The following is a 10,571-nucleotide window of genomic DNA, read 5'->3' on the forward strand; positions in this document are numbered from 1 at the left end:
CCGGGGGAAGTAACTGGCAACCCGGGATAGGGACCGACACCTCGGGGAAAGAGACCGGCAGCGCGGGGAAAGGGCCGGCAGTCCGGGAAAGGGACAAACATCCCGGGAACGGGGCCGGCACCCCGGGAAAGGGCCGGTACCCCGGGAAAAGGGACTGGCACCCCGGGAAAGGAGTGGCACCCCAGGGACAGACCCGCACCCCAGGCAGGGACTGTTCCCCCCCAGGCAGGGGCCGGTACCCCGAGAGCAGCCCGTTGCCCCAGCCCCGCACCCCAAGGGCAGGGGCCCTCCGACCCGCTCTGCCGCGGGCAGTGTGCCTGGGGGCTGGCCCGGGGGTCCGGGCGCGGGGCTGGGCTGTACAGGGCCCGTTCCGTTCCCCGGGGCCCTACGGGGCCGGATCCTGTCCCGCTCCCCGGGGCCGTACGGGGCCAGCTCCTGCCGTGCCACAGCAGCGGCACAGGGCAGCGCTGGGCAAGGGCAGACAGAGGAGTGCCCGCTGCCCGCCGTGCCCGGGGGGCTTGACCTTCCCCTCCCTGTTCGCTCTACCGGAGGCAGCTGCCTGCAGCTGGAAGGGCATCTGGAGGAGACTCCAGTGCAGCGTGGTCCCCCCCGGCAGCCCCCATCCCAGGCCAAGGGCTGTGACCCCAGTGCTGGCAGTGGTACAGGAGGGGCACACATGTGCGTGACCCCTGCTGCACCCGCACATGTGCTCAGGTGTGCGCCCAGCGCCCACCACGGCCAGGGCTCAAGACACCCTGTGCAGCTTCAGGGTGACACCCCTGCGGCCTCTGCCCCCGCCCCCCCCAGCTCCGGGAGAGGGTCCCGGGCCAGGTGGCCCATGTGGAAGGAGCTCCCACAGCTGCCTGCCGGTCACCAGCCACTGGGCTATAAATAGCCAGTATGTGGGTGAAAGAGGAGCTGGGTAAGCATGGAGCGGGATGCTGGGCCCTGGCCCCTCATGCTCAGCTCCAGGGGGGCAGACCCTGGCCAGGGCAGCCGGGGCCAGGCAGAAGGCAGCGTGGCACAGACCTGGTCAGGGGGCGCAGGGGAAGGAAGGTGAAGCCACAAGCCCCCACTGCTGCCAGTGGGGAAGGTGCCTGTGGAGAAGCTGTTCTGGGGGAAACAGAGATCATTGGGCAGAGGAGCGGGCCGGCAGCGAACCCACACTTGCCTGCTTCCTCCCCGAGCATCAGCTCTCACCGGTGGGGCTGCGGGGGGCAGGACAGCACCAGCACCAGCCATCACCCCAAGATGCAGACAGAGTAACTGGAGGCTGTGAGCAGCGCAGGTGGGAGGAGATGGGGCAGCATCACCTCTGCCATAGCACAAACCAGAGCTGCTGCCATGGGTGAGACCCTCCTGGCTGGCCACAGGGGCAGGGTGGGGGGTGGCACGTACCCTACAGTGCGGGGTGAGGAGCATGGTGAGGAGGGGGTACAGCCTTGGTCTCCTGCATCCCGTTGCAGCCTGTGCCCGATGTACCCTCCCAGCTTGGCCCTGGGCCAACATAAGCCGTGGCACCCACTGCCTGTCCCAAGCCACAGCTCCTGCAGACCCCCTGGCACCGGCAGAGGGGTCTGGGGAGAGGATCAGCGCATGCTGCTGTGGGGCAGCCTCACTTCTGCTGCAACAGTCTGGGACGGCCCAGGGCTGTGGCAAGCCCCTGGTGAGTAGGGAGGAGGTGGTGGCAGCAGGGCCACCTGTAGAGAGCAAGCAGGTACCGTGCACCAACCGCAGCGTTTATTGGTCTGAGGACAGTTTACATTCTGCTGTCGGGAGGGGAAGGAAGGAGCAGCCCTCGGCCCCATCCCAGCAGCCCAGAGCCACAGGGAAGCCAGGCAGGTCCTGCCTTAACCCCAGGGGTCTTGGGAAAGCTGTCAGGGGAGAATGAGATGCAAGCATAGGTCCCCTACACCCCTTGGCCCCCAGCAACACCCTGGGGCCTCTCAGCATCCCTGCCTGCACCCCTCTCAACTTGCAGGGCCACAGCTCCAAGCAGGACTGTGCAAGGGGCTGGCAGGACAGCCAAGCCATCCATGTCTCTCTGGTCCAGGCTGTGCCTGCCCCCCTGCTGCTGGCAAGGGCAGGAGGCTCCCACCAGCCAGGACCTGCAGCTCAAGCCCTGCTCAGTGCCAGCAGTGCGGAGACAAGGGACAAGCCACCACAGAGGGGCTGTGCCAAAGGCAGCGAGGGGGCAGCCACAGTGGCAGTGATGGGGCAGCCACAGGGTCAGGCAGGGACAGGGCGCTGCCAGCAGCCTCTCCACTCTGTCAGGGGCCACCTGCACACGAGCCATGGCAAAGACACAGCCCCGTGGCTGATGTGCCACCTCTCCAAGCACGATGTCCCCTTCTCCAGGAGGCATGCACTAGGGCAGACCCACCTCTCCCCCAGCTCTGCTGCATAGCCCTGGGGAGCAGGGGCAGACACTGGCCCCCTGAACCGTTCTATCACCTGTCTGGGCAGCCCAGGCTGGAGGGCAGGCCGCCTGGGAGGGGACACTGCATCCCTGGCCTGCCCCATAGCACGGGTGTTGCCAGGGTGTGGCAGAGGGAGGCTGCGGAGTTGAGGTGGGCACAGGCAGGGCTGGGGCAGCTGCTCTCAGGAACACTGTGCCTTGTGCTGGAAGTAGGCTTCGAAGCGGCTCTGCGCATAGTCCTGTAGCAGGAAAGAGTAGTCAGGGACAGCCTGTGTCCTCTGACACCCCCAGCCCACCTCCCCCGCTCCCAGCATCAGAGAAGGGGTGATGTGCAAGGAACCCCAGGGCCCAATTCATGGCCCTTCCAGCACTGAGAGGCAGTGCTCACCAGGTACCCGAACTCGATGGTGGAGATCTTCGCCTGCAGAATGGACCACAGGCCCCAGAAGAAGTGAGAGGCCAGAGCAAACCTGATGGAGAGCAGCAGTCAGCCCCATCCATGCCCCACACCAACAGTGAGCAGGAGGGAGGGAGACAGACCAGGATGATTTTGGGGATGCTGCACTCTCTGTGCAGCAGGAACAAGGAGATGTGCCCCTAGGGTGTCCCCTACAGCCACAGGGACACCCCCCACCCCACCCCGGCATGCCCCTCACCGGTTGATCTCTGTGAGCATTTCTTCTTCAATGTGGGCCTGCTCCTTGTGTGTGGTGTCCCCGCATCGCCCCGAGTCCTCTGAGAGGTAGTGCCGGATGAAATGCAGCTGGAAGAGGGACAGAGCAGGCTGTGATGCTGCGGACTGGCACTGACACATCTGGTACATCCCTGCCAGCCTCCACGAGGCTCCCCCTTGCTGGGAGCACCCTATGACTGCTGCCGAGGGACGAGGCAGCTCTACCTGCTGCTGCCGGCTGGGGTAGTTCTCTGGGGAAGCCTTAAAGAACGGCCAGGAATCATGGGTGTAGTTGTAAACCCACTCGCAGAAATGGTTGCCGATGTCAAAGCCCCTGGAGAAAGGGGAGGGTGAGCAGGGCCCCAGCCTCTCACAAGCAGGAGACTGGCCTCTGCAGCAGCTGCCGCAGGGACCCTGGCATGGCGCTCAGCCCAGCAGCCCCCAGACCCACCGGTAGTTGTAGCTGCTATACTCAAAGTCAATGAGCATAAGCTTGTCAGAGGAGGAAGCCTCGCGCCCAGCCAGCAGCAGGATGTTCCCTGTGCAGACACGGGGTTGGCTCAGGGGTGGCTGGGGGGGAACCCACCAGCTCTGTCAGGGCTAGGGGGCAGCTGCAGGCAGGGGCAGGAGGCCGAGCCTGTGCCCAGGGGTAGGCAGGCAGGGAGAGCAGCTCCAGGTCCAGGATGAGGCCTCTGCAAGGAGAAGCAGCTGCCTGCCCACTGCACTCACCTTCCTGGACGTCATTGTGGCAGAAGACCACCGGCGAGGGGGTGGACTCCAGCAGCTCCCTGCAGTTCAGGGGACAGACACCTCAGCAGGGGCAGGACCTGCCGGCCCTCACCCACCAGCTGCAGGGTCACAGGGACCACCACTGTTGCTGCAGCCCATGGGTGGACAGAGCTATGGACACAGTTGGGATGCGGAGCTCAAGAAAACTGGGAGAAACCCTGCCCTGGGGACACAGGGACCCCTCTGAGAGCCGTTCCCCAGAGTGGAAGGCTCCCTCTCAGGACATGGAACAGAAGAGACCAGTTTCCAGAGAAGCTGAGTCACCCCAGGCTCCCTGTGAGGAGGCTGGCAGTGAAACGGGGTCAGCCCTTGCCCTGTGCCATGCCAGTGGGCAGCTCAGCTTCACCTGAGGCTCTTCATCTCTTCCTGCAGGTTATAAGTCTTGAGGTGGTTGAACTTCTTCAGCTGCTCTTCCTCGGGGAAGGTGAGCTCCGAAATCTGCTTCAGGTACCTGGAGTACAAGAGACAGCACTGCAGTGGGACAGACATCCCTGGACACTGCCACCCCACCACAGCCCCTCTCTCGCCAGCCCAGTGCGGAGCCGGGGCTACTGAGGAGCTGCTCCACACCCTGTTCCTGTGGGCCCTGCTGGCAGCCAGCCGGGAAACATCCCTGTGCTCTGGACCCCGTAGGATTTTGGGGGCTGAGGTGATCCAGAAGCCTGCAGCTGCCCTCACCACTCCATGGTCCCAAAGAGCCATTTGGGCTCCTTGTTGAAAGGCATCACCATGCCGTGGAACCGGGACATCTTCACCGCAATCTCCTTGGAGATGTCAGGGTCTCGCAGGTCCTCAGTCCGCAGACGTCGGCTCTGGGGTGGGACACAGCAGTGAAGTGAGTGGCGTGCCGGCCCTGGGGAGCCAGCCCTGCCCTTGGCGGCACAAAAAGCACCGTGTCATGTCTCTTCCTGTGGTCGGTAGCTGCCTGGAGTGAGGGGAAAGCCTGTCCCATACCGGAATGTATTGCTCCAGCCGCCCCTGGGGGAAGACACCGTAGAGCCGTGGCCCCAGTGCCCGCTCAGCCAGGATGGCGAACATCACACTCTCCAGCACCAGCGAGTCCACGCCCTGCGGACGCAGGCAGTGAGCCCCGGCAGCTGCCCTGGTCCTGCAGCCCTGCAGCAGCTGCCAGGCCCAGGCCAGGAGGAAGACACTGGCAGAGCCCTAAGCCCTGCAGCCATCCAAGGGCTGCTGGTCGTGGGGGGCTGCTGGTCAGGGGGGCCGGTGCTGGCCATGCTCACCTGCAGGATGGCCCCATAGACGCGCAGCAGCACCTGCCGGGGCTCGTCCCCCACGCTGAGGATGTGCTCCGGCAGTGTGCACTTGAACAGCAGGTTGCTGAGCCCCCCGCTGCAAGTACAGGCTGGTCAGGGGCTGCAGGGGTGCCACCGCAGGGCAAGGTTGGGGGGCGACTAGGGCACCCGGGGTAGGAACATGACTGGGAGAGGGCTGGGGCATCTGGGTGGGGGCATCAGGGGTAGGACTGGGACACCGTTGCGGGGACAACTGGGGCACCTGGCTGGAAACAGGGCCACCAGTCGGGGGGACAACTGGGGGACACTGAGGTAGGAGACTGGGTTACTGGTCAGGGGAACAACTGGGAGACAGTGGGAGGGGGGACTGGGCTACCGGATAAGGGGGAAACAGGGGCACTGGGGGCGACGCGACCTGGGGGGAGACTGGGGCACCCGACAGGGGAACTGGGGGGAGGAAAGGCCACTGGGGGGGCGGACAGGGCCACCAGTCGAGGGCAGACAAGGCCACCGGGGAGGGTAGGACAGGACACTGCGGGGGACAGGACAGGGACACCGGGTGGCTCAGGGGAACCCGGGGCGAGGACACCGGGAGGGGCCGGGTTACCGCACCGGCGGGCAGGTGCGGCCCCCGCTTCCGGCTCCTACCTGACGGGCCCGATGCTGAACTCCTCGGGCCCGATGAGCTTCCAGGAACCGGCGAGGAACTCCCGGCACCAGGCGTAGGCCTGCAGGCGGGTGGCGGCGGGCACAGCCCCGGCCGCGGCCCCGCTGCCCCGTCCCGCCGCCGCCATGGCTCCACCGCCCGTCGGGGCGGGGCGGAGCGCCTGCCGGCCCAATGGCAAAGCGCGCCCGGCGATGACATCACGAAGCGGAGCCAATGGGCTTGAGCGGCGGGGATGCGGCGGAACGTGGAGGTGAAGGCGCGGCTGCGGGCGCTGGCGGCGGCGCGGGGCGCGGCTGAGCGGCTGGGAGGAGCGGCCCGGGCACAGGGACAGGGCCTGGTCCAGGCCGACACCTTCTTCCGCGTCCCGCGGGGCCGCCTCAAGCTGCGCCGCACACCGGTAAGTGCGGGGCCGGGGCCGTTATCAGGCCTCGGGTGGGGGGTGCCCGGGCCTGTGGAGCGAAGGTCTGTGGGGATGGCCCGGCCTGCCTGGCCCTGACTGCCCCTGGGCCGGCCCCGCCTCCCGCCGCCTGCCTCCCCCGCCCCCCCCCTCCCCCCATCCTCTTTGTCCCTGCCATGCCCTGCCCACCCCTGCCTGTTCCTCCCTGTCCCTGCTGCCTTCCTAGGATGGGCGGGGAGAGCTGATCTTCTATGAGCGCCCCGACACTGCCGGCCCCAAGCTCTCCCACTTCACCATCACCCCCACGGATGACCCTGATGGCCTGGAGGTGAGCGCTGGGGGCCCCTCTGGGACAGTGTGCCCAGGGGTGCTGGCTGCTCCCCACCACAGGGCTGCTTGGGGTGTCTGGCACCTGTGGCCTGGCCGGGGCCTCGCTGGGGGAAGCCCTCAGCTTTACCACCCAGCATGGCCTGCTGCTGTGGCTGCCCCTTCCCGGGGTGGCTGCCAGCTGCAGGCAGCTCCTTTCTTGGTGCGCAGGCAGTGCTGACTCAGGCGCTGGGCGTGCTGGGTATGGTGAGGAAGGAGCGTCTCCTCTACCTCGTGGGACAGACCCGGGTGCACCTGGATAGTGTGGAGGGGCTGGGGGACTTCGTGGAGCTGGAGGTGAGTGGGGCATGGCTGGGGCGAGTGTGCCAGCCTCAGGGCACCCCGGGGCTCACCCTCCCTGTGCCCACAGGTGGTGCTGACTGAGGAGCAGACTGTGGAGGATGGTGAGCGTGTGGCCCACCAGCTGATGAAGGAGCTGGGGATTGAGGAGGAAGACCTGATCTCTGGGGCCTACCTGGACCTTCTTCTGGCCAAGGGGGACTCGAGCTCGTGAGGGCTCACAGGTGTTCCCAGAGTCCCCTCACTGCCACCCCTCACCCAGGCTGTGACAGCACAGCCAAGAGCAATGGGGACACGGCTGCCCCACCGACAGCTGCTGCCCCGTATCCACCCCATGGATGGCTGCCCAACCCCTGCCCTTTGCTGCACAATAAAAGCTGGGGACTGATGGCATCTGTGCCTGGGATCGGCTGATCTGGTGGGTGCTGGAGCCTTGGCGCTGAGGTCAGGGCACCCATAATTGCCCTTTGCCACCCTTTCTGTGCCAGTGGAAGGGCCAGGCTGCAGAAGGAAGGGGGTGTGTGTGTGCCAGCCCTGGGGAAACTCCAAGCTCTCCTCTTGTGGGGCATGTTGTCCTGGGGAAGGGGTGCAGGAGGGGCTGGCTTGGCAGTGATGGGCAGCAGTGCTCAACCCTGAGCTAGGATTGCATCCTCTCCCCATACTCGGTGCTAGCCAGGGCCATGGGCTGTGCCAGGAGTGGAGCACGATAGTGCTGTGGGCAGAGCTGGAGGGCTTGGGGCTGCTGCTGTGGCAGCAGATGAGTCAGTGGCAGCGGGGGGAGATTTGGGGGGCCAGAGGCATCTGTGCTGCTGTGCCATCTGCTTGCTGCCAGCTAGCTGGCGGGCAGGTCCCCTAAGCCGTTGTTGTGGCTGACTGATCCTGCCCAGGGAGAGAGACAGGGCAGGGCTGGGGAGTCTGTGGGGCAGCCCAGCTGGGCAGAGGAGGCAGGGGCTGGGGCAGGGCTTACCCATGGAGCTAACATGGGCCTGTGGCCAGAGGGCCAAGAGGCGGGGGCTGTCACCTGGGCTGCTCCTCTGCCCTCTCTGGGAGCCTGGCAGAGACGGGGCTCCTGGGCCCTGTGCACCTGGCAGCAACTGCCACAGCCCCCACCTGTGGTGCCAGAGCCCCGTGCCAGGGGATGCCAGGAGGGAAAAGGCCTGTAGGGAGCTGGGGGCAGCAGGAGTGGCCAGTGAAAGGGGAACGGCTGTGGCTCCTGCTCTGCCCAGGAGTCTCTGTGCTCCTGGCTCTGAACCCACACGACTAATGGGGCACTGCTGAGCCCCTCACTTGCTGTGTTGTCCAGTATGAGCTTTGCTGGGGACGGCTTCTCCTCTGCCAGCGCCCTCCCCAGGAGCCCATATCTCAGGGTGCTAGAAGGGCCGTGCCAGGCCATGCCACAGAGTCAGCCCTTCCCCAGCCACTGCACCCGGCAGCCTGCCGTGCCTGTTGCTTCCAACCACAGACCACGAGTGATTCCTGGGAGGTAACAGCCCTTTCCCAGGAAAGCATCTCCCCCAGGGAAGCCACAGGTGGGCAGTAGGCTCACTGTAGGTGCACTGCTGCCATTCTATGGGCACAGCCCCACTGTGCAGCTGGAAAGGGGCACCCACTCCTGACCAGGCACCCAGCGCAGAGCAGGGGTGTCTGTCTGCACCACGCAAGGCCAGTGGGACAGGAGCTGGTGCAGGCATTGCCTGTTTGTGGTGGGATAGGTGGTGGCTGCCCAGTATTCTATGTGATGGGCAGCTGCTGCCTGCATCTGGGAATGGATGAAAAAAACCCCCTAAGGCTCAGCTAACTGCCCTCAGCCATTTCCCAAGTGGGTCCGCTCTGCCTGTGAGCTGGGGGCTTTTGTCTGCACGGATATCTGGGGAGGCCATTTCCCCTGCACCCCCAAGCACCCCTGGGGTGAGTGGGTGGAGAGTCAGGGCCAGCGTCTCTCCAAGGGCTGGGGTTGCAGGGTGCCAGCTGGACAGCTGTCCCCCTGTGCACACTCTGGTGGCACAAAGCTGGCCTTGGGCTTGCCTGGGGCTCCCCAAGCAGCTGGGGAGGTGTGTGGGTGGGTGAGTGGCTAGGACCTGGTAGGATGGGTAGCCAAGACCTGGTGGGATGGAGGGGGCCAGGAGGAGCTGCAGGACCCCACGGGGCTCAGCACCTTTCCAGGGCCAGCATAAGCAGTGAGATGCAGGGGGGGCGCACTGAAGGATCCACTAGCCCCTGGGATGGTGTGGGGGTGGGCGGAGGGTAGCGGTGCTTGTCCAAGCCCTCCACCCAAGCCCAGGGCTGCGAGGAATGGTTGGGGAAGGGGAACTGTACGGTGGGTGCCCAGGGCATAGGGCGATGGGATGGCTGGCGTGAGGGGAGCACGGCCCAGACTTGCCATGAGCCATTCCCAAGCACAGACCAAGGAGCTGTGGAGAGGGGCTAGGGTCACAGTTGATACCATTCCCCACTGCCTTTGCGCCCCACCAATGTAATTTGTTCCCCAGTGCAAGGATTCCCCCAACAACTCCAGGTCCTCATGGCCCGCAACAGCTCCGCCCCCCCTGCATTCTGTTGCCTGCTGCATGGGCCCCCAAACACCTACTGTCCCCTATGGCCTCCTGTGCCCCCCCAACTCTGTGCCCCCCCGTGTGCAGACCTCCCCTGCTGCCCTGTCCCCCTCTCTCTGTGCCCTCCCCTACTTTCCAGCTCCCATGGTGCAGTGTTCCCACTGCCCCTGAGCCACCCCACTGTACCCTCTTGCACCTCAGTGCAGGGATGCTCCCTTGCCCAGGTCCTGCAGGGCCCCTTGCAACTTCTAGAACCCCCTCACCCGCTCTTGTCCCCCCAGTCCCCTCAATGCACAGAACCCCAAAAGCCTCCTGAGCATCCACTGCACCTCCCACCCCAGTGTGTGTACCCCCAGTGCGCGTAGCCCCCCTCCTCCTGGACCCCCCCTCCACCAGTTTCCCAAAGCACGCACATCTGCTCCCCCCGTACACCCTCTGCAACGCCCCACTGCCTCGTTGGCCTCCACCATCTCTTGTACCCCCAATGCTCTCTGCTCCCAAAGCGGGAGCCTCCGTGATCCCCTGGATCCCCCAACGTCCCCTGCCCGCCAGCACCGGACAGCTCCGGGCCTTCAGCACCGGGCACCGGACAGCTCCCGCCGCGCGGCCCCGGGGCCGCCTCCGCCGGCTCGGCTCGGGCTCGAGCCGCCTCCGCCTCGCCGTACGGCTCCCTGACCCCTCTCACACCTCCCTATAGAGCCCCTGACCCGTCCTGCCCCTCCCCCATCGCCCCCGTGCCCCCCTGCGCTGCCCTGCGCGGTTCCCTGCACGTCCCTGTGCAACCCCCTGCATCTCTCCCATACCTCCCCCTACCCCTCCCTATAGGGCTCCGCAGAGCCCGCCGTGCAGCTCTGCCCCTCCCCGCGCAGCCCTCTGCATTTCCGCGGTACCCCCATGTACCACCCGCTCCCTGCTCCCCCCATACAATCCCTGCGCAGCCCCCCACTCCTTCTGCTCCCCCCATACGGCCCCAGCCCCCTCTCTAGGATCCACCAGCACTTTCCTGCTCTCCCCCTATACAGCCTCCCCCTGCTCCCCTCCCTACACAGCCCCTCTCTGCTCCCCTCCATACAGCCCTTCACCCCTCTCTGCACAGACCCCTGCCCTCCCTAGAGACCACCGACCCGCCCCCCCCCCCCCCCCCCCGTTCGGCCA

At 66.0% G+C, this 10,571-nt stretch overlaps 2 protein-coding genes across 3 annotated transcripts; one reads left to right on the forward strand and one right to left on the reverse strand.

Moving 5' to 3' along the window:
* Positions 1-1,718: 1,718 nt before the first annotated feature.
* On the reverse strand, positions 1,719-5,941 carry CHKB (choline kinase beta). Its single transcript, XM_080392274.1, has 11 exons — positions 5,783-5,941; positions 5,123-5,231; positions 4,836-4,949; positions 4,560-4,693; positions 4,228-4,332; positions 3,822-3,880; positions 3,544-3,631; positions 3,318-3,426; positions 3,076-3,182; positions 2,808-2,889; positions 1,719-2,658 (listed from the first exon to the last, which is right to left on the reverse strand). The coding sequence occupies exons 1-11, from the start codon at positions 5,926-5,928 to the stop codon at positions 2,602-2,604; spliced, it is 1,110 nt and encodes a 369-aa protein (XP_080248400.1). The 5' UTR covers positions 5,929-5,941; the 3' UTR covers positions 1,719-2,601.
* A 92-nt stretch (positions 5,942-6,033) lies between these two features.
* Positions 6,034-7,257, forward strand: LOC308065806 (uncharacterized protein; the record flags this gene model as incomplete). Of its 2 annotated transcripts, XM_080392275.1 has the most annotated exons (4): positions 6,034-6,198; positions 6,425-6,526; positions 6,736-6,861; positions 6,935-7,257. In XM_080392275.1, 4 exons carry the CDS (start codon positions 6,034-6,036, stop codon positions 7,076-7,078), a joined length of 537 nt encoding a protein of 178 aa, XP_080248401.1. In that variant the 3' UTR covers positions 7,079-7,257. The 2 variants fall into 2 exon arrangements, with proteins under 2 accessions (XP_080248401.1, XP_080248402.1); XM_080392276.1 differs by lacking the exon at positions 6,425-6,526.
* Between the last annotated feature and the right edge of the window lie 3,314 nt (positions 7,258-10,571).

This window comes from Falco punctatus (assembly GCF_963210335.1).
Source record: "Falco punctatus genome assembly, chromosome: 6".
NCBI classification, from domain to species: Eukaryota; Metazoa; Chordata; class Aves; order Falconiformes; family Falconidae; genus Falco; species Falco punctatus.